The 27,311-nt window shown below is 34.7% G+C and overlaps 1 protein-coding gene across 5 annotated transcripts in view; it reads right to left on the bottom strand.

The window, feature by feature from the left end:
• LOC140664685 (multiple PDZ domain protein) overlaps positions 1-27,311 on the bottom strand; it is a 101,956-nt gene that overhangs the window by 64,760 nt on the left and 9,885 nt on the right. Inside the window, exon 1 of one of the 5 annotated variants that reach the window (XM_072890036.1) lies at positions 6,347-6,879. The exons of the other annotated variants lie outside the window; for them this stretch is intronic. Within the exon in view, the coding sequence (XP_072746137.1) occupies positions 6,347-6,354 (8 nt within the window). The 5' untranslated portion in view covers positions 6,355-6,879. Of the gene's footprint in view, positions 1-6,346; positions 6,880-27,311 lie in introns of those variants that run through there. 5 annotated transcript variants of the gene reach the window in all.

Raw genomic sequence — 27,311 nt, forward strand, 5'->3', positions numbered from 1 at the left:
AGAGCTTTTTCATCTATTTGCAAGAGTATGTCTCATCTATCGTAAATAGAAGATATAATTGTGTACGAAACTCAAAAAATAATTCGAAATATATATTTAATCAAGCAGACGATTAGATATCATACAATTTAAATATTACGTCTCTTTTTCGGAGAATTAATGAATCTGCTCAATTTTGTTTCCGAATCGACTTTGGTTTAAACATCGTTTATAAACATACTTAAACACTTCAAATCCAAGCACGTTTTGATTTCAATCGAATCTCGCAAATGTTATTAATCTGATGACCATCGCTAATTGCAGAATACGACCGGACTGTAAACATGAAAATGGAGCGAGGTAGATTGTGCGCTTGAAGAGTAATTAAGCTCTACAATGCTGTGAATGCAGTCGAGCCATTTAATGAAAGAAACACCAGCGGATCGCTGTAATGCATTCTCCGTATCTCTACACAGTATCGAATAGAGATACTCTTAATTAAAATTTAAACTTAGAAATCTCTAACGTTTAATATAATGTGCGCAAATGATTTATTTTTTTATTTTTTTACATGTAACGTAAAAATCGCGTATTTTATAATATTACTAAATCTTTTATAATTTGTAATATTACTAAATGCTCTTATATACATTACGCAAAAAAATTAAATGGAGTCACTTTCTTCTATATAAAAAAGCCAATTTTCAAGTAGTTGCAACTTGCTTAACAAAATAATCAAAATAAGATCAGTAAAAAAGGGTTTTAGAAGTTTCTAGTTTATCTTTAAATAAATGTCAATTCTTTTTATTCGTTACAAAATTACATTGTAAGAAAGCGGCGTCCGTTAATTGAACAAATTTTTCAAGAGTCCAAGAGTATCGAATAAAAAAAAATCCTAGCACGATTTCATTAATTAAGTGTTAAAGAGCAGAAATTTAGCTTTAATTTCTTTTTTTAACAAATGTTTTATAATTTTTTTCGCCGAGATACTCATTACTAACTGCAATTTTTACTTGATTTTTAATAAGTAACAATTACACTTTAAAAATGAATAATGATTGAAAAAACGATAGGAGCATTTTAAAGTACTAACTTTTCTCTTTAAATTTCTTTTTTAATGATTACTGCATAACGATTATTTTTTCACTAGTTATAAGGGTTCAACGTCGATAGTTCGATTTTGCTTTAATAATAAATATCTCGGCGAAAAAAAAAATCATAGAACATTCGTTGAAAAAAGAAATTAAAGCTAAAACTCTGCTCTTTAACATACAATTAATGAAATCGTGCATAGGATTCTTTTTTTTAATCTTGAACAAATTTTGGGAAAATCTGTTTCAATCGACGGACGTCGCTTTCTTACAATGTAATTTTGTAACAAATAGAAAGGATTGAAATTGATTTAATGATTCTAAAACTAGAAACTTGAAGCTTTGAAACGCTTTTTTATTCATCTTATTCCAATTATTTTGAAGGTTGTTACAAGCTACATGAAAATTGGAAACTTTTTTATATGAAAGAAAGTGGCCCTTTAATTTTTTTTCTTGCCTAGTGTACATATACACATATAATAGCGAAACACAGGCTGTCGCGCAAATGTCGATCTACACAGGTGGAAATTGCGCGTTCTCAGGCGTTACACGTACAAATAATGAACGTGGCTCCCGTGTGCAAAGCAAACCCTCGCGATCCGACCTTTCGTTTCAGTTACGTAGAGTGTCGATATAGGTACCGCAGCGCGCTCTTATCGATTCGAGTATGTTGTCCGACCATACAGCGTTCTCGTCACTTAAAAACACAGCGGAGAAGCAGAAAAACTTCCACCTCCGTTGTTGTCAATAGTGCTGTCGAGTCCCTCCCCCCTCCCCCCACCCCCCGTTCGTCGTCGTCCGGGTCGCGAAAATCTCCGGGAGATCTCCTCTTGTCCCCCACATCCCTCGGATACTTTACTGAAACTTTTATAACGTATCAAGATATAACATTCGTAGCCCGAGAACTTAAGGGGAAAACCGCGAGTCCGCCTGCAAGTCAAATACGTTTCAATTTCTCACTACGTCGAGGAAACGTGTATATATATATATATATCACACATACATGTTATAACAATCTGCTGACGGTGCTTTAGGAGAAAGGGTGTGTTTTTGTTCGCGTATATCTTGTATAAAATCTCTCTCTATCGCTCTCTCGCGCGTGAACGGACGCTGATGGAATACAGTGAATCTTTTTGCTCTAGTTGAATTTCTATCCTCTGTATTTCTCTTCTTCTGTCACACAGACTGCCTTTATACTGTTATTTTTATTCCAAAATTTTCGCACAGCGTTAACTTCGTTAATTGTGATTGAATCGATGCGATGGAACAATGCACGGAAAGACGACAAATGTGACAAATGACAATGTGTGACAAACAAATTACATAACCCGAAGATGATTATGATAAATATATATATATAAAAATTGATTTTTCCGAAAAAAAGAGAAAGTGACTCGAGATCTCTCTAAAACTACGTGAATCGTTCTTTCGGAAAAAACAATGTATTACGTGTATCTAGTTTACATTACAGCATTTGTTGCTCGCGATACTTTCTTCTCTATTGCATGTAAGTGCGCTTTGTACGCGATTGCCAATGGTAAAACAAAGACTCTTCTAACAGAAGTAGTCGCTAAACTTGAGATATCCAATAAACGTTTTCTATACTTTCGTAGAATTTTCTTTGCCGCGGATAAATACTTGATTTGTATTGAAACTCAGATACACGCGGAGTAGAAACCGTCAAAAAGAAATCCTCCCCCTCTTTTTATCTCACTGACAGGTTGTGTACTCCGAATTACTGGATAAGCCAGACCAGATAAGCCGGAGATTTTTGGTGGATTGACGTATAGGGCTTACACAGTGTCGGTCCAGTCACTAGGTTAATCTTCCTTTCCCTCTCTTTTGTGCGACTCCGAAAAAGTTTCGTGCTGTTGGAAGCCGTCGCTGTAAGTGAAACGAACGCACGATAGCAGGTCAGCGATTCGACAAAGTCGAATCCGAGAAAGTGTAGCAAATTTTGCAGCATGCATCTCTGGTTTGCGAGTAGCGTAATTGTCCAACATCAAACAGCTGCAGTGCTTTTTGTAATTTTATATCAAAATAGTGTAATCAATACAATGCTAAAAATTATTATAAAGCTTCGAAAAGAGAAATAGAAATTGCACAGTAAGCGTAAACTATTTCAGAAGAATTCTAAGAAATCGTTTAATTATGCGATAGTGCTTTCTGCCAAATAAATTCACAATAAATATTTGTCCCATTTTCTACTGGCGGTAAAAAAAATATATCCCTTTGTAAAAATCAATCGAGAAAAGAGAGTTGCCTTTTTTTAAAATAAAAAAAATTCCACCTAACATTCGTTAGTTACTTACCAGATGCAAAAGCGCGCATCTAAAAATAGCAATTAAAAATACGATCGACTTGCCTCGCCTACGCGGGGCACTTTGTTCAGATACGATCGAATAATTTCGCACTTACCGCAGCAAGGCCATCGATTAGTCAGAGAGACTCCATAATGGACTCTCAGACATTGCCTCATCTCGGTCGCGATCTGGTGAAGTTATATTAACTCAAACTTACACTATACGAGATAAGTAAATCCTAACTCGAGTAATCGAGACGCTGAAGTATCGATATGTTATCTACTATCTACTGCCAGATAGATAACCCGATGCCAAGCCATTCATTGTTTCGGCAAAGATTCTCTGCATTTGATCGGAACGTGATAGGAAATGCTAATTAAGATCAAAATTTGCTACGACGTGAGAGACGTCTTGATTAAATGCCGGGTGCGCGCGACATGACTCTCATTATCATGTACTTAGCTATTCAGAACCTTCATATATGCGTGAGACTATTACGCACGTCAAAAGCATTAACTCATTATTGGCTTAGGTTATTCGGGATATACTTGGCCTCTAATGTAACATACATCGTCATGATATTATCCTGCATGATCAAAGCTTCTAGCAAGTTGCTTGACAAGGGTAACTTCCTTTAATCTCTGACATACCGTAAGTGTCATGTAAGATAGAGGAGACTCATTTGGATTAATCAATGATTAATCTAGATACAATATATACATAATATATATCAACAAATAACAAATAACAAATACAAATAATAAATAACAAATCAACAATAGATAACAAATCGAACATGTGTTTTCAGTAACGAAAAATGGCTGTACCATCACCTATTGATTTTAAATCTGTTACGATATTAATATCTCTCATTTTCTTTTTTTCTCCACGTAATCGATCTACATTTTTGACGAGTACACAATGTACAATTAAAATAACTGTAATAGATTTCCAAAGTAAACAAATGACAAAAAGTCAGAGTATCCAATCATTGTAGAACGGAAAAAACATTCGCGAATATAATTCACTATTTGTATGAGTAAACACAGGACACACGTATGACAGAATAAAAAAAAAGCAATTACTCAAATCGCCGGCGGTACTTTGTAAAAAACATACACGTACGTACTACTAACACTAGAAGAAGAAAAACAAAATAATAGAAATGTTTGCGAAAGACAACGAGAAGTTTGATAAATGTGCACATACGCAAAACCAGGCGCAATTAATCTAATTAAAGGTCGCACCGTGCGTCCGGAAACAGAAGGAGCGAGACCCCGGCGAATAATTCAAGGATCGTACTAGAAAACGAACACGACGTATATAACTTAAATCCCCTACATTTTAAAGACGGAAAAAGTACAGCCGTATAAATTATTGGTGTCGCGAACGGAAGAAAGCGGTCACGAAGAGACGGCAAGAATAATGTGCCTTTCAAACTCGTTTTCCGGTTTCGCCGATATTCTAAACGAGCGATCCATCATTTATCGCGATTTAAAATGACGTCGACGTACGTCAGAATTTATTCCGCTACTCCACTGCAAACTATTCTTAATCTACGAAAGTGCCCTCTCATCCGCTTCAAGGAGACCTCGAATAATGTGACATGGCGTTTAATCTTTGTCTCTACGGTTCTTTGAATACGCGAAAAATAAGTTCTTTTTTTCTTAGAATTCGACATTTGTCTTTACGTGTGATATTTTACTTTTGCAGGTCAATTTTAAATAATATATAATACATTTTTCAACTAATTTTTAATTAATAACTTTTATTTGAGATCAATCTACTTAAACGTATAACTCTAACATATAACGAAATATGAAAGTATTTTCTATATTATATAAACGTTGAGTTAATTAATAAAAAATTAAGCTATTCGTTAAATTATGTAGGATTTTAATTATTTACGAAAAGAACGTTAAGCAATGATAGACGCATATAAATTATATAATACTATTATAAATAATGATTTATATAAAAATAAAAATTAGCAATTTTTAGATGGCTGCTGTCAACACTGGTCGAAAATAATAATTGTACAAATATAATATTGAAAAAGAAAACACAAGAGATATCACGGTTGATCGGTTTTCAGATATCATATCAATTAATCTTTTCAAATGAAAATAATGTTTGGCTTAAAGTATGATTGATATTGAACAATTTTGTAGATAATACAGTAGAAAATACCGGGACAGTAGGAAATATCGGATACAAAAAGCGTACAATCGGATAGCTACAAAAATCCGGCGTGTGACGAGATTGAAAAGTATTTCGCAAATAAAAAAAAAAAAGACCGGTGAAGCAAGCATACTACCAATAGAATATTTAGTCAATATTTAGAACAATTTATCAATAATCTTCTCTGACGTCAAGTTAATTTCCTCCTGGTGATATTTTTAAAAAATTCAAATCTTTCGGTAATGTTGGTGTCTACTAGGTTTAAACGAAACCGAATGTAAGATGAAATCTTTATTTTTCAGGAGAGCGGAGGAAGTGAAGAAAATTGGAAAAGAAAATTACTACGACATCCTTATTTTTCCCTATAGATATCTAGCATGGCGTGACGGAAATAGACACGTAGCATCATCGATCAATGATCGGGTGCTTCGAAAAGAAACATTTTTATTTAAGGTACTCAATCAATAACGCCGCACCAATGGATAAAGCCTGATGTTGAGAAATGCATAATGAACACATTAAGAGATAGTAACGCGCGAAACATCCAATCAACAATTTCCCCTCCCTCTTCCCCACCGGAGTATACAACAAAGTTTTCGGGAATATATATATATATATATATACATTAAAACATTTCGGACGACTGAAGTTGAAAATATGTACAATAATACGTACGAGTGAAATACTAAAATATCAATAATTAACGATGCTCTGGTATCACAAATATATACCTTTATGTTTTTTTATTTTCTCTCTTTCTCTTTTTCAACGTTTTCTCTAGCGTATACTCACACTCTCATGATGTTTGTTTCAACACTCGATTCTTAGCAACTACGACTTTAATATTTATACAAAACATATATATATCGTGTATTGTTATTTTCTCGGTCAACAAGAGATTCCATGCGTTGTGTAAATAACAAGAACAATACTCTATTGTAGTTTTTATTTCAGTATATGTATCAACAAACTAAACATTAACATTTCGGAGGCTTCGCGGATACTAAACAAGAAGAAGATTAATTAAAGAAAATTAATGCCCCTATTTTACGCAGGTAATCTTTTAATCTTTTTTTAATCTCAAATCTAACGCTCGAAATTATTATTTGCTTCAACAAAATTTTTATACGTAATCAAAAACATTGTATAATAAATTTGTAGATTATTATTTTCCTTCTTTTCACATACATATGTAATTATATAAAATATCAACTTCGACTTTGGAATCGCTAAAACTTTTCAAAATTATCTCGATAAATATATGTTGAAAAATGTCTGTTGCTTATGTAATTAATGTTTATATGCTACGTATTATTTTCAAAAATTTCGAAATTATGAAAAGAATTAAGTCACATGTAGCTGATGGATTTTTGTGACCTGAAGCGAATTAACAACCCAAGCGTATTAGATTTATTGCACTGATTAAAACCGGGAAACGGAATCGAATCGCGCGACGGCGTTATGGTAATAACGCGTTTCCATATCAAAGCTGAATATTTTATCTTTGAGACTGTGTGAGCGACTCACCGCGACCGCCACCATATAATTTATGGAGGGTACAGATTTTCCGACGAACACAATTCAGCTGCTTATAGGAATATTCATGCGACGACCGATTCTGCGAATCGTTCTGCCGGAACAAACAGCGCGATCACCGCGGAATTACAAACCCATTGTTATTAGAAAACTTGAATGTATTTGCAAATTTCATTTTGCAAATAAAATAATAACTAACTCTAAAATAACGTATGTCGCGTATCTATACATTATGTAGATAGATATACATATTTTCCATTTCGGTGCGCGCAAAAATATCAGAGTAGCTATTTCACGCTACAGTGTATCTGATATATTTGATAACATCTCTTCTTTTAAAAATAACGTTCAAATGTATAATTTATAATAATATTAAAATTATGCCAAATATTTGCCGAAAAAATAACGTTTTTCATAATCATTTTATCGAATGGAAATTTAAAAGATTCGTGTTTATCTTTACATAGCATTATACACAATGCATGTGTTTATGTCATTACGTTAACTTCATAAAAAATTCAAAAAGAGATTACACATCTCCGATAATACCTTGATAAAAACTTAATTTCGATTAATGTATACAAAAGTATCGCATAATATAATACACCGAAGTACACAATATATTATATATGTCTCACTATATATTAATTATATACATATATATATATATATATATATATACATACATATATAATTATTCACTGTTAATAATTTATCACAGTTACGTTATTCAACGCACAAACAAAAAGATTGTACTGAAGTTTATAAATGAGCATAATAATTTAATACAAACAAATTTTACCGCCGTCCTTTAATTCCGCTTCGAAATTTTTAACAGGCTATCGCAGTTTTCATTACAGATAATTCGAGAAAAAATTAATTAATATAATATTTATATTAATATATGAGAATTTCTTTTTCATTAATCATCATGATAAAACACTTCCATTAAAATCACCGATGCGTTAATCAAATAGAATCATTGCGAGTTTGCTTTAATGTTTTTGCAATTACGCAGAATAATTTCGTGTCAGGTGCAATATTTGAATCTCGCCGCAATTTCGAATAAATGTCACCTAATTAATTAAAATCAAACGAATCATTCTATTACGTATATCGTCTAAAGCAGTATACCATTTTCATATATTAAATGTACGATGAGATATCAAATTCAGTATTCGGTACAAAACTACACTCGCGACAAATGTGCTGATTCACGTGCTAAAAGGTGAGCGAGCAAACAAATGCGCGGTATACTATTTATCGGGCGTACAAATTTTGCTGAACAACTCTCCGGAAACGCGTGATATCAGCATGATTTCAATAGTGTAATCATAATAATTTTCATTCCTTTTTTACATGTACAACGAACTAGTGCAAACTACAAAGCTATAATAAAACTGCAATTATGATTCGTTTAAAAGTCGCAATCTTTTAAAATGTTCCTTTGATCAAGATACGGAAAAAAAAAAAATTAAAATTCTATGACGCGCGCGTGTTAAGGTAATTAAAAGGGAACGGGATTTTATCGATAGCTATAGTTATTTTTTCCCTGCCAGTATTAGTTCTATATTAGCCTGCACACAACAGACTATACAGAAAAATTCATCATCTAATCTTAACGCAATATAATCAGGATAATTTGCGTTTGCCTCAAAATTCAAAAAAGTATAGCGACATAAAATTTTTCGTGGCAATTTCGGATATGTATCGCGAAAAAAAAAAGGAACGTATTGAAAAATATGTAGCATAATAAAAACCATATTTATATCTCGCGTATAATTTTTATGTCGCCTGGCAAATGCGAGGCGGGCACGATATTACTGCCAGTTCCTTTATTACGGGGGGCGGGGGGGGGGGAGGGGAAATGTCGGCGTTGCGCGCGAGCAACGCGTATTACGTGTCGCGTTATTAAACGGCATCAACGGGATATCGAATCTAACGTCGCTCTTTTTTTTGTCAGACCGACGCCGATTGAGGCCAACGTTGTAATGACGCTTTATCAAGTGATCGCTCGATATTCCGGACAGGCGATCCGTCATCCTTTAACACGCACGCAAAGCACGAGTGTCGCGAGCGGGCGAACGTGATCGGGACGGAAAACATTCGTTTTAACCGAAATGCAGAAGTGCACGGGATTAACGAACCGTCTCCCGCTCACCTTCTGCTTCCCATTTCCCTTTTTTGCCGCTTCTCTCTCTCTCTCTCTCTCTCTCTCTCTCTCTCTCTCTTACTCCGAAGCGATAGGGAAAATTGCATACGCTTCGCTGGCACGTAACCGCAGGGTTACGATAAAGCGTAGGCAACTTTTCACTGACAGGGGGAGAAGAGAAGGAAGGAGGGGGAGGGGGAAGGGGGAGAAGAGAGTGACATTTTCCCGCCGAGGATTCTCGCCCTTTCGCGCGTGCTTCCGCGAATGCGACGAGATTACTCGCAGCCGGAAATATATGTATATATATATTGAGATAAACGAGATATCGTTGTTACACACATTTCGTATTCCTACCGCGACCGCATTACGAACATTTCTCCCTCCTCTCTCTCTCTCTCTCTCTCTCTCTCTCTCTCTCCCTCTATAGTGCCTAACGTTCGAACGTTATCGCCATGCCATCAATTCCGTCGGAATTAATTGTCGACGTTGAGCGAATCGCTTCGCGCCGCAGATTATTGTTGTTGCAGTAACCTGACGTCATTAACGAACCACAATGGAGTAATCAATGCAAAGATGGGAGGAAAGGGGGATTGCGGGTGGGGGTGGGGGGAGGGGAGGGGGAGGGGAATGCGCGGGAATCACAAGACGCTGTGCGGTGGCACGTAAATACCGTACTGTCTCGAATGTTTCAGCTACGATATCAGACGCTAGTCGTATTTCGCAAAATATCGTATTATTATTCCCATTACCGTATCTCATCTCGTCGCATTCGCATTTCCATATAAATACGAAGGTAAAGAAGAACGTAGGAGAGATATTCTGCACTTGAAAGACGCAAAAATATCCCCGCGACTCCATATTTCCTTCTTTTCAAAGCGGATCGACACACTGCGATCTAAAACGAACGAGTTCTATAAGGGAAAGTAGCAAAGTATGTACTTTTACGTCAATATTGAGAAATGGATTTTTAGTATCCTCTTGAGAACAAGTAGGTTACAGTATTTTAAATCATCAGAATAATCCAAAATTATTATTGAGCTTTATGTAATTTATCCTTTTTGTTATTCCTACGAATTAAAATATTTTGAATAAAGTAATAATAATGTTTTCGAGGGACAGAAAATTTTAATTACATGCGCCATTACTCTATCTTGACAGTACTTATAATTAATTGGAATATGTTCATATATTAGAAATTGAGAAATTAAAGAGAAACAATCACACTATACCATGCAGATATCATTAGCTTAACGTAGAATAAAGTTAATAAATATATATATAAATTATGTTAATGTAATTACATTCGTATCGCGCCGAAAATAAGATTAAAAACCAATGTTAAGTTAAAATAGTGATGTTGACGCGATTAATCAATAATAAATGAGCAATTATCGCGAAAGACTAGAGTACACCGGTTACATATAATGTGAGATAAGTACCGCAACTGCACAAATAATAAATCATATTAAGTTAACGATATCAGAGAATTATTTTACCACAGAGCTGCTACGCGGTTCGAATTAAATGCACCTGCATTTGCATATATGTATCGATACTGTTTTTCGCATTATCTTAAATTGTAGATTCATTAGATTAAGAGTTGCAAATATGGACAATTGAAAAATTATAAAAATCTAAATGTGAATGTCAGAGAGAGAGAGAGAGAGAGAGAGAGAGAGAGAGAGAGAGAGAGAGAGAGAGAGAGAGAGCAGACGCACAAAAAGGACGAACATAATCTATCTCGTAAATTCCAGTCACGCCGCGATAATCGAACAACAGAAGTTATTTTCATAGCGCGACCGATATATCCTCGAAGCGTGGAGGGCGATAAAAAAACTGCATAAGCATGATGGCTCGTTAAAAACGGGTTTCCTCTCGGGTCATTTATCAAAATTAACGACCGATCGATTCGTCATCTATCACTATCCAGTTCGAAGCAAACTCCGTTCTTCGTCTGTCCTTTTTTCATTTGTCCCGTGACTGAGTATGGTATAATTCAGCAAATTTTGACTCCGGTAGCAACACATTTCCTTAATCTGAATATAAGAACCTGACGGTTTTGTAGCACGGATAAATTTTCCAAACCATAAATTATGTACGAAAATTTGTTATTTTATTCGCTGATATTTATAAATCTTGCAAACCATTGTATTTTTTTATCCGACATGGTAATTCTGCGCATGTTTCGCAGAAATGACTATATTAAAATATCACAGATGTTCTTTAACATTTTATGATGGGAGAGAAAATAGCGAATGACTTAGAAGAGCTAATGAACGCAAAGTTACATCGTCGAAAGAAAATAAAAAGCAAGAAATTTTCTTTGCAAAAAGGAAATGAGAGAGAAAGGAAGAGAGCGTTATTCGTTTTCTTTCTTTATGGATCTCTCCTTCAAAAACATTGATACTATAAAATCGATATTTCCACATTACTCTTATCTAAAGAGATCAGTTTCGAACGTTTTAAATACTTTTTTTAACTTTTAAGCGAAGGATTCTTTTCGAATAAAAGTTTTATTTAAATGTAATTATTCTTTATTCATCTTTGATCCATAGTGTAGCTTTAGTAAAAAAAAAAGTGCAACTTTCATTCTCATACGCTATTCAAAACTGCTTTGTATTCAAAATTCTTTTCTACATTTATATCATAAAAAGAAGATTAAGACGTCTAACGTTATAAAGCATGAAAACGACTAAAATTTCTGTCGCGAGCAATTCTTATCGTCTCCAGTATTTATTTCTTTTTTTTTTCTTGCACATCAAGGGTCACTTTGCAATCAAAAAAAAATATATCCAAGTGATTCTGTCCTGAAAGATATATTTTATTAATCTTTTTGCACTCTTAACAATTATAATGGGGCGCGTACGCTCCAAAGGGTAGATGGGTGCTGCTCACTCGCGTTTCTCGAGATTATCCATCGATAGTGTATCGGGGTCATTCCGCCTCCGTCATCGGTCGTCACAATCTAATCCGACTATACACAACCGGGCGCTTTTGCGTGCGCCTGTGCCTGCCAGCAACCTCTAGTAAGTACACATTGACGACGGTGACGACGATGGTCTGCTACGACTGTACCCAAGCTGTGTCGAGTTCGAATCAATAACGAATCTCTCTTTCTCTCTCTCTCTCTCTTTCTCTTACTCTCTCCCTCTCTTCCACTTTCAACTCTCGGTTCACATCCCTATTCTACCTCTCTTTCCACAATCCGTGTGAGATTGAAGAATAAGAAAAAAAAGAAACGAGTGTCGTCGCATTGAACCATCGTAAGGACTGGATGGTAAATATCTGGCACAAGATTAGTAAACATCTGAACGAAAACCTCGGTTCTCTGAAAGATTTGCTCGTTTTTTGCCGAGCTAATACAACGCGGGGCCGCTATATCGACATCGAAAATCAACGTTCTTTCGCCGATTCGATTTCCGATTTTTTAATAGTTTGCTGTCGTCGTTACACATCGACAATTTTTCTTGTTAAAAAAAAAAAAAAAAATATATATATATATATGTACATTGGAAAAAAAATGTTAAATCAACAACATCATCGCAGTCGAAATTTATTTTATTAATTCAACAACATTATTATTAATCGAATCAATAATAGCGTATTAAAAAAGTTGTTGAATTAATAAAATAAATTTCAACTGCGATATTGTTGATTTAATATTATTTTTTTCTCAATGTATTCAATATTCTTATTGGGTGATATTGTCAGCAACATATTTTTTAAATAATATTTTAATAATATAATAATTCGTGGAATCTAATATTGTTAGTAAAAAAAAATGTTGCTTATAATATATGTGTTAACTTTAACTCTCCTCGAAGAACTAATTTATTAAGATTCCTCAACACTGATCTAATATTCATCGAAATATGCATATTTATAGCAAGATATCATAAAAATCTCTGTAAGATTCTTCTCCTATATTTTCTTTCAGTTTATAAACTTCTAAAACTCTGTTTAAATTTTTCCAACTAGAGACATCCTTAAGGATTCTTTTAGAAAATTGCTCCAATATAACCGTAATTGTCCAATCCGCAATATGCAGTTGGGCCAAATAACGCGCTGTAACAAGAATCCCTGAAGCTACGCATCAGCGAAAGGTCCGCTGTTGCTCCAAAGGGATGCCATTCTCTTTTGCAAAACGGCAAGATACAAAGCGAAGCTCCCTTCTGGAGCGGAACGACGAATGCGCTCATCCGCTCCAGAAGGGCAAGAAGCGAGAGCCTCTCTTACGGGAATATGGCTCGTTGGAGAGCATTAAAGAGTTATACGACCTGCGCGCGCGAAAGGATCCCCCACGATGTACCGCGGTGCTACTGATAAATTTACAGCACCACGAACCGCTGCTCGCAACAGCCAATTCTTCAACCAAGTAGCGAGAGACAAGATACGGTCAGCCAGTCGCGGCATCGAAAATTCCAATCTACAGTGGATGATAAAAGAGAATAAAAAATTGAGTGTATATATATATATATATATGTATATAGATATAAAATTTTAATATTTATATAATATTCATTATTTTATTGGCCATATATAAGGACATAATTATTGAAGAATATTGAAGCTTGAAGAAAACAGATAAAATACTTTTAAAAATATTTTATTCTCAATTTGAATTTTTTAAGAACGAAACCTCGTATGAAGAAATTTATTCGTACAATTTTGGCTTTATTTTCGCAGCGTGTTCGCGAATGACTTCTCGTGCAAAAATAAGTTAAAATTGTACAAATAAATTTCTCCATACGAGGTTACGAAAAATTCATGCTGAAGAGTGAGAATAAAATATTTTCTCGGTTTTCTTCGAGTTTAAGTGTATTTCATACAATAATTATGTCCTTATAGCAGATTAAATAATGAATATTTTGTTATAATATATATATATATATATATTAACAGTACATGATTTTTTATTCTCTTTTTATGAAATCTTTTCTCTCTTTATGCGAGTTAAATGGCTTGCTAATAAAGTTTATTAGAATCAAACATCGATTTTTAAAATTGAGATTTTCGAAAACATCGATTTTCCAATTTCTAAAATTGATGTTTTCGAAAACAGAGTGCCGTATGAAAATATTTATCGCTCGACTATTTCAGTTTATTTTTGCACGAGGGAAACCATGTGCTCAGATCATCGTTACCGTAGCACTCGCAATTTTACACATTCATCGCCCGTTCCTCACGTGTATGTATTTTATATGATACTATGTTTATTTATTATTTGCATCACTATCTTCGACACCTGCGACACTATATCTACGTGTATGTTGCAGGTCAAAGTGTAACTTGATCCCCTCAGTTGCCGAAAATCGGAGCAAGCAAGGGTGGATCCCTTGTAACCTTTGAAGTATTTCCCTCTCGATATAACACTCATGTTTAGGATCGAGAGTGTCACGTGTTATCGAATTGTTTACGGCAAGATTGTTGAAAAATTCATAAAGTATAGAGTACAGAGTATACCTTATAATTTATACTTATTGTTAAAATCGTACAATAACATACATATAAGTGTACAAAAATTTTGAAAAGTAAATTTATCTTTAAAAACTGTATTTCTTTTATTATGTAAATTTATAAATGTACAAATATGACACGCAATAAACCTTCATACTATTTTTCTCTTGAAATTGTGATTCGCGCGGCACGATACTCGAGATTTATCGGGCTGTAAAAAATAAACCAACTTTATCTCGGTCGGCATGTACTTTACATCATATTGTTGTAACGGGCCGCTTTCACATTGCTCAGACGATCATCGCACAGGAAATTTGGGAGCCCGTCCGGTTAATAAACAAAGTCACTTACTAAAGTAACGGCAAACGGTCTCTCGTCCGGCTGAAAAAGCCCGGACAGCTCCTTCTTCGCGCCTCCTTGGCTCGGAAAATGAGTTTTCGAGTTCACGCGGCGGACCAGAAACGAGCGAAATAAAGTTTTTGCGTATATACGGTGAAGTTACACATAGAGCGATTTTGTGCTTCTCTTCGCAAACTTACAAATTGAAATAATCCGAGAGATTTGATACCCAGTAGAATGAATGGAACGAAGTACGACGTTGCGCCCTAACTTTTTAACATCGCGTTTTCGCGGACATTTTTGCGGTTATTGATAAAAGTTTTAAAGCAAATACTTCACGTAATACTTCACGCGAAAATAAAGAGAAAGCCCCCCTTACCAATCGATGTGATGATAAATTATGCAAAATTTGTCCGAGACTTAATCACGCGAGATTAAGAACAGATAAAAAAAACTCTAACCAATCTCGAGATATACGATATTAATTCGAGTTCTCTTATTTTATTTATATTTAATTACTAAATATTTCTATAAAGCATTTTTCTTACATTAAAAAAATTCAGAATATTGATAAATTACTTTGCATATCCTCTGCCTGTAATAAATACAAAAGTCGTATAATTCTGACTTCTCGTCTCTTTGCAGTAATCTTAGAAATGTGAAAACATCATCTTTTTATACAGTCAGAGTAAACAAACATGATATATGACAAACGTGCTTAATTATAATTTCCATGAGACGTAAATTTTTATTTTTTTTCAGCGAAATTTTATACTCCACGTACACGGTTCTGGTTTCTTCACAATCTTTCTTATCTGACGTCCATGCATCTCATCTTCTAGCAAGTGTATTTATGCATTTCTCACGAAAACTTGGAACAACATTGCGTATACTATGCATCGTAGCGTATATAATCATGATCAAGATTGCGGTGAGCCAAGTACGCGCGGTTGGCGCAAGGTGTTACTCGTGAAACTTCTCTAAATATTCTTCAAGAAAGTCGTGTCGAGAATTTCTCTCTGTTTTAGCTCGTCTCCTTTCGCGCCACATAGTTTGACATTTTTTTAGAGAAGAGAAACTAAAGAACTTGGCGCGGAAAAAAGCTCTTTCTTACACTTCGCCACGTTTTATGTTTTATGAAAAAAGTCCTGAACGATCTCACATAACAATCAAAATGTAAATGATTAAAAATCTTTTATGTCTACTTCTTATTTCCTTTTAATATTTCGCAAAATAATCTCGTATATCGATTAATAACATTCTTTGCTCCTCGTTCTGAAGTTCCGAAGCTTCGAAGCGAATCTTGGTGGAATAAAGTCGACAATCCGGAGATAAGATGTGGTTTAATAATAAGGAAATTCACTTTTCTCACCGAGTGCGCTGTTCGTCGAATGGCTTTCGCAGTCTTTAAATGTAAAATAAAAATATACTTTCGAAAAAATCATTAACTTTTAAAATAACCATCAGAGCACTTTCGGAGTTTGTTTTAACCATAAAAGTGTTCTCATGGAGAAATAAAATAATCCGAATAATTTCTTCGATTGCCACCGTTTTTGTTCTGTAACGCATTTTTATTACGTATAAAAATTTCACATCTTATATAATTACATAAATATATTACACGAAAGTATGTATAGAGTAGTAATATAATATTCCATAGTTATTTCGCGCAATGCACTTCAATATTTTCATGTAATAAATACAAATTTAATCCCAATGCAGTAATAAATGCCGTAAATAAAACTTTGTGCTGGTTGTGCGATATGTGAAACGAGGATAATATATCAAAGCTCAAAAAAGGATGACGTATCAGTTTCAAAAATGCATAAAATGTGACATGATATCAAAAATATATAGGAATGTATACATGGCAGTTTATATACGAATCTCTTTAATTTGCGCCGGTACGATGATGTTATCGTTGAGCATCGATATAAATTAGTGTACCAGATCCGTCGTATATGCCAAGGGCTTCATCCTTCGGTATCACGAGAAGCGATTAACGCGCTCGAGGGAATTCTGGACGTAATAAATTGGCACACGCCATATGGTCACCGGAAGTTCGCACGTATCCTGATATGGAAGCGTTCCACGTAATCTACATTTACGATTTGGCTGTCGTGAAATGGCATATTGATAAGTCTTTCATATCGATTTAAATTTTAAAGGATTCTAAAAAAAGCTAAGCTTACTTTTTACGAGAATCAAAGATCAAAATCTTATGAAAGTTGATAAAATGTACCTTTATCTTTTTTTCTAGCAAAAAAAATGTGAAAAATAAATTTTATCGCATTTTAACACGTTTCAATTGCTTTAAAAATCAAACATATTTTCATTATAATTTTATTCTTGCGATCAAAAATTCAGAATTTTTAATTTATTTTGTATATATACACACACATATATATATATATGTGTGTGTGTGTGTCACATTTTTTTCTGTACTATATTATTAAGTAATCTCATTGCACACGAGTAGAATAATTTAATAAAAACTAAGTTGGTACGCAACTTTAATTTTTCGATAAAGAGAATAAACTTATAAAATTATCGTATTTCTAGATATTTCATTTTACAAAGGTATAAATTTGAAAGACAACGAGCGCGTCTCGCGCGAATTATTTTCTCCATTCTCTCTATTGTTCGACAAAGTAAACTCTTTGCAATTAGAAAGTCTGTAGCTACGATTATGACTTAATGCAATCCTTTGTTGCGCGACTGCGCGCGATCGTAAATTACATTTCCTCGGTAAATAAGGCAGTACTCGAACGCCCGTTAATCGGTCTGACTCCGAAGATGACGGTGACGGATGGAGTGTGGTCGGCTATGAATTTATCGATGTTCCAGAACAATGTCATTTTAGTCTAATAGTCGATTAAAAAGACTCGCGCGGCACAAATGTCTCTCGCGAATATTATCCGCCGACATCTCCCTGCTTTTTCACGTCATAGATCTTCTCTACCAACATTATGCGCTTACGAACTTGGACGAATTATCTCATCGATAAATCGTCAGAGCTGGATGATATGAAGATTAATCGAAGCGGTAAATAGCCAAGTTGCAGTTCTGCTTTTTCGAGACAAGAGCTGATGAATTAACGACTAATGGATATATTTTTTCTGTAGAAAAATTATACAAGAAAAATAAAAGAATAGAGAGAGAGAGAAAGAGTTATTATAATAAAGCAAGAAAATTTTCGAAAAATCATTCTTTTCATTTCGTTTCACTCTTCTCTCTTCTCCCACACATCAAAAATCAAAGTTTAATAATAGAAAATTCTGCAAAAATAACAACAAATCATTTTGAAAAGAAAACTTCGATTTACGAAGTGCCATCGTTGAATTTCACGTACAACGATTTGACACCAAATTTATCTTCCCGCGAACCCGCAGAAAGATTTACGATCGAACAGCACAGCAACGTATAGTTATAGCCAACGTAAATCAAAATTATCGCTTTCTCGCGAAATTTCTTGACACCGAACGACGTTAATAGCGATAGCGTTTTCGATAGTACATTAGCACATTTTTCTCAATCTTCAACAAGCTCATTTTTTACTCTGATTTGTTACGATATGTGTTTCGCGTTCCTCGTATATATCTAACAAACGTTTTATGAATAAAAGATTCTTAGTACAGAGCAGGTAATTTCTTCTTGCTGACGTTTAATTTTACTACGTATAAATTTTCTGTACATTTCTAAAGCTGCAAGCCTGTAGCTTGCGAAAGCATAATGTGAGAATACATTAAGATCTTTCCTGTAGTAAAAAAGATGCATCACATCAGAATCAGTTTCTTGAATTTTTTTTTTTGCCTCTTAAAGCACTGCTTTATCACTGATAATGTCGATAATATCGAAAAATGTTGCTTTAAGACTCTACGATAAGACGTGTTGCAGATTTTATGAAAAAAATCATGCTCGTTTGACAAGAGTTCCAAAGTAAAAAGCTATTCTCGACATTTTACTTAACACAAAGTATTCCCTTTACGTGAGATATTTTTTTCTATTTGAAAGATTAATATTTCCGTGTATTTTCTCTCTTTTTCTCTCTCTCTCTCTCTCTCTCTCTCTCTCTCTCGTATCTAATTTTATATCACGCTGTTGGAACATACGAAAAATCCATAAAATTCCCTCAGGATACATTACTGTCAGGTAAGATTACGTTGCTTCTGCAAAGGAGAAAGCCTTCGCAACGTGTTAAAAATTTTAGAGATATCTTTAGAGAGGTATCAATATGATCAATAAGTAATATTTTTTCGAGAAACAATGTAATTAAAGCTTAGGAATTTACTTTCTTGGAACTTAAAAAAATATCTTTCAAATTCTTAAAATTTCCCCTTTATATATAAATAAATTTCCCTTTTATAATTCACATAACGATCTCTCTCTATTCATTTTATTTTTTTCGTTTATCTATTTTATTATGTAGTCCTTTCTTTATTTCAATAACTAAATAGCTATATAAGGTTATCTTCACATACACAATATTTCCGTTATTTTCGCAAGTTTTGCCGCGCTTTTACCTAGAAAATATCGCATCCGCGTGTGCACATACGCGGAATATGAGACGATAAGAGGTGAACATAAAAGCGTAAAAACCAGGGAATGAAAAAGTGAAACATATATATATATATATATATATATGTAGACGAAAGTAGAGAGAAGCATGAAATTCTTAAAATACAAACACCCGGGGGGGTTAGATATCGTCTCGTGCGAAAATGTTTGCGGCGATGCACGCCCGTGAACGTGAATCATTAATTTCTGTTGATGGAACCACCTTTACTACCTTTGCTCGCTCGCTTTATTCGAGAGGCAAGCACGCGTAACTTATGTACATATGTATACGAACGGTTTCAAATTTTGAAACTTTGCGATAGTAAAGTTTGAAGAACGTATGAAAGAGAGAGAGAGAGAGAGAGAGAGACATCAGCGAGCAGCGAGCGAACTAAGGGTGAGAAAGGACGATGGTGTAATCACGCCAAAGAACAAAGTTTTCAAAACAGCATCTCGATGCTATTTCATTCATTCTGGATTGGAGGAACGCGCAATTGCATTAAATAATACACTTGTTCGCTTCGTTATCGATCCCGGGTTTCCGTATGTATGCTGCGTATGCTCCAAAAATTACTCTTGATTAATAATGAAACGTGACGCGCAATTCCCGGATAATCCGATAATTGTTTTTCCGTTTGCGCGGAAAATCGTGCCGTTAACGGCGCGCGTAAACACAACACGGTTGCTCGTTTCTATTTCATTCACTTTGACAGTCGCATTTTCTTGACGTTCTCCTGCTTAACAACTTGTCATTATCCCTAACATTTATTAATTGATGTGAAATATAAATGATAATATGTACACATAAAAATATATGTTGTATTTTAAAAATAATTTTCTCCCTTTTAGAGTAATAAAACAAAACTCGAGATATATATACATTTTGTAAATATATTTTCCAATAACACATATCACGCGTTAAATCTGACATAAATCTGCTAAACAAATAAAAATTAATTTATCCCTTCATTTCTAACTTTGAAAAATTGCTACCAAAGAGATTAATGCGCTTACTCTGTTTTGTAATTAATTGCGAATGATACTTATACTGTTTTCACTTCCAACTTCATAATTTCCTCAAACTGTAATTATTTTACTTAACAGGATAGGTAATTTTAGATAATTAAATATTTACTCGCAAACATATTTCTAACTCCCAATCAATATTTTGGTTTGATTCGCAATTACGTGTCGTAACGAAATTATTAATTACTTGAAACTGCGGAGTGCGTACGTGCACGAAAAACCGGGATGGGAGAAACACGCCGTTAATTTATTTCCAATTGGCGTGATGCGAGCACTCCATTAAATTTCCACGATTTTCGATTACATTTTCAAATACGGTCGATTTCTCGAACTCTCGGTAAAGGAAACTGCAGTAACTGGGGCGCGGAACACCTTTCTTTTTTTCTCCACACTCGATCGGAAACGAGTTAATCGCCGCCGAAAGATTCGCGCGCACATCGATCCAGATAATCGAATTCGAGCGCGAGTGCGCTTTTATCCGAACAATCTGGCGTTCCTGCTTTTCTCAAACCCCCTCCGGCTTTCACGTCTCTTCTCTCCGTTCTCTCGCACTGCAAATATAATTTTCCCCGCACTCCCGCGAGTCTGAGATCGATATACACCACGCCTCACCAAGGCAACCATACGAGCAACTTCACTCCACTCCAATGTTCCCAACCATCAAACCCCCTCGCATTCTCCCCTACCACCCACCCCTCGGCGGCTGTCCACTGCCACCGCCAATCCCTTCTGTGTTTCTCCCCCGTTGTCTTTTTTGCGCGACCACAATTCTGGCGGATTCCAGTGTTCTGTCACAGTGAAGCTTTCCCGACCGAAAACAGTACCCCATTACGAAGTGTGAATGATATGTAAAGTACCCTAAAGACCTAATGGGAATTATATCGTGGAAGTTTCATCCGTCGTCGCGATAAACTTTTAGATTACTTTCCTTGAATAAGATCGGGTGTCTAACTGAGGAGAAAAAGATTGTATTAACATTGTGCAACGTGCCGAGACTATTATGGTGTAATATTATACGAATAGCATAGATGCGAATATCTCGACGGAATCATAAATTTGACTTATTAAGTAAAATTTAAACTGTAAGTTGGTAAAAAATAATTGGAAAAACTTCTAAAATATACCTTATACAAAGAAGGATATTTAATGAAATAAATGAAATTGTGACTATATGTACTGGCATCGCAAAAATAAATTTATATTACATAATTACACTAAAGATCATAGCCTAAACACAAAGTCACTTGTAACTGTGTACTTTTCTTTCTATTTTAAAAATGCATTTATTCCTAAAATATACAATTTTATTTATTCGCAAACACATTATGCATAGCTTTAAACGAGATAATACGAGATTGTGTTCCGGGAACGAGAAAAGAAATTTGAGAAATTGAAAAAGTTCGATTCTCTAACTTAATTTTTTCTCCGAGAGTTGGTAACGACGTACCGTTACTCAATTTTACAGCGGTCCGGCTCGTAAGATACCGCTTCTCTCGGCCTGGAAATTGTCAACGTGGAACACAATGCCTTTCCACGACTGGTAGGTATGGCTATCAAATTGCATCATCTAAGCGAGAAAACGCAAGCTTTACGCAATCATGGAGAGGATACTTTTTCTCGTTGCAAGGAAAATCCACGGTCTGTCGTCGTGTCGATAATTACGCAATAAAAGAGCGATATTTTGCTCCGAGTTGTCCTAGTTCTGGCGCATGCATGTGGCGGAATACGTGCATGTATATCCTGAGAAAGGCAGAGACTATATCGGATTATCGATCGCACATACATTTTTTTTTTCAACCGTATAAAAGATTGATCGATGCTGCTTAAACGCCAAGGTGTAGAAAACTAACTTTCAGAATAAAAAAAGAAAACGTGAGTCGCAGATTAAACAGACGTTTGCATAATATCTTTATACTTGACGCTTGAGTTTTCCGAGACATGACATTTGATTCAGAAAAAGATATCCACATTTATAGTCGCAGACTGATGGGTCAGTTGAATATATTAGATAAAAAAGATTGCGATAAAGCATCCGTTTGTCTTACAATTATAATTAAATTTGAATTCTAAAAGTATATATATATATAGTACCGGCCAAAAATATATCACCTTTAGTATTTTTGAGTATAATTTTATTCAAAGTGCATGGATATATTTATAATATCATAATATGTTTTGATAGTAAATAGAACTTACCAAATAAAATATTTTTCGTAAAATAATAATATAAAAAATTAATTTTATTTGAAATTTTATAAGTAAGTAAGTTAAATTAAATTTATGCTCAAAAATCCTAAAGGTGATATATTTTTGGCCGGTACTGTATATGTAATAAAAATTCATGTTGTAAATGCATGCCGTTAAATTCTAATTTAATTTATTTTAAAAATAATATCAATGTTTTCAACAATAATATAATGTTCATTTATCTTACAATTGAGAGATGTCAAATGTCATTGTCTTCTTACTCTGTAAGTTCACATTATATTGTGTCGAGATGCTATTATAGTATCATAATGTTTAACTCATCGTCCATGCATATTGTATTCTCATATCATTCTCGTAAAATTACGGAACAATCCAAGTGAAAACAGAGACCATTTTGACCCCTTCTATCGATAATGCCTCCAAACGCTATATGAAGTGTTGCATAATTCATTACAGCATCCTGACAAGCTAGAGGATGATACGAAACATATACAATATTCGTTATCATCGTCGCAAAATTGTATAAGAAATATTGCGGATCAGAAAGCTGTTTAATGTATTCAACACATAAAAAACTTGCTAATGCAAATTGCAATTTGATAAAGTCAAATAATATGTAATAAAAAATGCACATATATATAAAAATACACATATAAATAATCATATTTTATATTATATGTATAAAATATGTCGTGTTTAAAATAAGAGAGAGAGCGAGAGAGAGAGAGAAAAAAAGAGGAACAGTAGCGATAGAAATTTTTGTCTACGATAGTAAATTTTTATTTACTTTATGAAGCAAAATAGAAATTGTGTAACACATAAGTGTGCACGTATATTTACGTTATATGTTTCCATATTCTGCTTTTATAAAGTAGATAAAAACTGAATTTTCTAGAAAAAAATTTCTATTGCCACTCCAAGACGATATATTACGAATAAAGAGACTGATATGTAATATAAAATATTTGCTAACCGTATATGTTTCATAAGCCAAAATAATCTTGATTAAAAGTTATAATATCCGCTTCGCTAGTAACAATCTCTAGATGATCGAGATATGTAAAAGTTAAATGTTCAGTGATGTCATCTATGTGTCTACGTGATATCATCATTGCAGTAAATAAAAAAAAAAAGAGTAAAATATAAGTCTATTCCAATCTCGTTCATTCGAAGCAATGTAATCTAGATTCCAACTCGATCGATAAGAATCTCAATCGCCATTACAAATAAATATGTTATATATCGTAAAGCGAGTTCATAGAGAGAGCAACGTAATCTGGATGAAAACACGCTTCGTATATGTACTCATCTTATGACCCATCAAGGACCTCGTAGCTCGACTATAATTGTACAAGTACAGCCGTCAGCGGTGCAGATATTGCGTTCTTGAACGATCCAGAGATTTCGCGTATGTGCGCGCCAAATGACGATGGCACACACAGTCTTTTACGGTATGATCGATCGCGGTTGATTTTTTCCCCAAATACAGGAGATTGATCGCCGGTCGAGCTACGGGGCGGAAAATGTCGACCGGAAAAGGAACGTAAATGGAGCAAAAGTGATCCGATTTTAAACTTCTCCCCATTACTCGAATTTTATTCGACTATTAGTCGGACAAGTCGAATTTTCGTGTTCTACGAAATCCTGCTCCTCTTTCGTCCGTTCTCCTTCGACCTCATCACTGTCCTCCTGTCCACCCTTCATCGAGCTTTTTAATCTCGATTTCACGTATGTTAATCATTTAACCGTTAAGTGCACACCTTAACGCACAAGGTGATTGAATTTTCTCGCATATAAATTACAGCGATATTCTTTGTTGAAATATGGAGCAATTTTTCACGAATAGAATTTAATTTAATTGGACAGCATATTTCTTGAGAATATTTTTGCACATTCAACATTAAATGCTTTAGTAATTAAACCGCGATTAAAATTCTTAATTAAGATAACGGATTCATTTAAAATGCATGACAAATGTTTCGTTTTACCCTTTTCTTTCTTCCTCTACACATCATAAAAGAGGATTTTATATTATTATATGATTTCAACTCATTTCAGTTTGTTTAACTTGAGCTTTCAAAAAAGATATTAAACGCTCTGATCAAAGAGGAAAAAATGTAAATCACGCAATATATCTGTTAAGTAATCATATCAATTCAAGGAAATACGCGTTTTCGTGCCAACATCTCTTGGATTCACCAGATTCCTTTCTCTTCTGACGTTATTTAAGATGAATTCAAATATACTCAAAGTGAAAATTTGAGCCTTCTTAAGTGGAACTTGAGAAAGTTTGAATTACCTATAATTTAAATCCTCTTCCAGAACTGATAACCGTTCCAAGTATATATAAGACGTCTTCCAAGATGTTGATTTCTTTGCCATCATGAGAGATTGATCAATGAGTGAGAGAAAGAGAAACAGAAAAATGAAAAAAGCGCGGCAACGAATATCGATCCATAAGGGGTGAAGCGAAGTATAACGACACGAGCCATCAAGCATCGGAGAGTACGCGACGGGACCTGACCGACTTTACACCTCGTTAAAATTGCATTAGATAGACGCGGGGAAAAAGATGTCGCGCGCGCGACGTCCATCGTCTGAGAATATGCACTGCGTTGAAAAATGTAAGCAATGTGCCGGGTCGGATAATCCGCGACATCGCGCACGTATCACGTGGGACCAAAAGGCAAAGTTTCGCGCGACAAAACTTCCTACCCTCTAGTAAGTATATGGAAGCGAAGTAAAGATATAGAGACAATGGAAACGCGCGTTATTTGCGCACGTTTAATTATGCATGGTTATAAATTCGATCAAAGGTAGAAAGTTAACGAAGTTATAATAAAAGTTGACGTAATATTCCGACGAGAACTCAAACAAATGTCTCACCGAAAGATATGCCTGGCGAACGTAAACGTTTGATATTTGCATAATATAATGGAATGTCCCTGACCAACATGCTTCCTTTTTCTCAATCACATATTCATTTACGAAATCAATATAAGTCAACATATATAAGTATATATGCCAGTAAACTATATTAATTGTTATAACGCGTTATGATTTTAGGTCATAATCGGCCGAGATTATCAAACGATAAGTTCAAACTTTCGTGAGGCAAAAGATTGCACGAACACATTTCGTCGCGTGACTCTGTCGAATAAATTAATTAGCCAGGATTAACAACGCTGCTAATGCAATACGGGTAATGTAATTTAGGCAATCAAATCGACTAATTTAAATACGATATATCACAAACGTTCGGCTAAACTTTATTATGCGATGTCTGGATAATTAAACCATTGTGTTTTATACAACATATATATATATATATATGATTAAACATATATCATATTATAAATTGATTAACGATATTTAATAATTCTTCTTTCAAAAGCGTATTATGTATGAAAATAATAAATAAATGTTAAACTCGTTTACATTCGCGTACAAAACTGTAATTTCACTCGCGGTAAACCGACGAACTCAAACGTGCTGCACGTTGGTCAGTATTTTCGCGCATTCGTTAAATGTAACTATATCCGCTTCTCGTTCCATATTTCTCTCGCGTTTTATTACGATTTTTAATAAAGAAATAAAATTTCGCATTTATAATTAAAAAAACCATGACACGAGATATCTCAATTTTCCAAATAACCTGGTATAAAAGAAACATACCTGCGCTTTCACCCCTGTTAGGCCTGATCCTTCCTCTCGCGATTCGCAGACAGCATCCGTAGTGAGAAACACGTAGATTTCGCGTCAATCGAGCAACATATGCATAATAAAGGGACGGCCGCTTTCTTCTCACGTAGCACATTTGATTATTTATGTAGAACGTATTTGTCGACGGGCACACAAGAAAACGTGTTCATTCTTCGATCCACGCACTTGAATCTTGAATTTTCTGCAGAAAAGAAAATCTTGAAGAAGATTTTCCGCAGAGATCGCGAATATGCAGACGGCGAACCGCAAAATCGCGATGCGAATCGCGTCGTCGATGCCGGCATAAATCTATTTTATTCAATAAAATCATATTCCTCTTCAAAGAGCTCTTACATGACAGAAGAAATGTAAACACGGAAGAACGTAAACACACAGCGACGTAAATACGTTGAAAATCACGTGGCGAAATAGACAGAGCAAAAGGATATAGACTGCGCATCGTGAAAAATCGTGTCGCCGAACGTCCCAGTTGCCGCGAGACCGATAAATCAATCTCTAAAGCTTTAAGCGCATTCTGACTGGACACACAATGTTATATACGGCGATCCAGCGAAATAGTATACTTACTAAAAATATCGGGAGTGGCAACGACTCACTCTCACTCACTCTCACTCTCTCTCTCTTTCTCCGAAAATTATCGCAAAAAACTTCGCTGTCAAGGACGTAAATAACATTCGAAAATCCATTCCTTCCAAATTTTATACGAGTATATTTAGCAAATTTAATAATCGATGTGTACAGAACCAGGTGACAACCAGG

The sequence above is a fragment of the Anoplolepis gracilipes genome, chromosome 4, assembly GCF_047496725.1.
Source record: "Anoplolepis gracilipes chromosome 4, ASM4749672v1, whole genome shotgun sequence".
NCBI classification, from domain to species: Eukaryota; Metazoa; Arthropoda; class Insecta; order Hymenoptera; family Formicidae; genus Anoplolepis; species Anoplolepis gracilipes.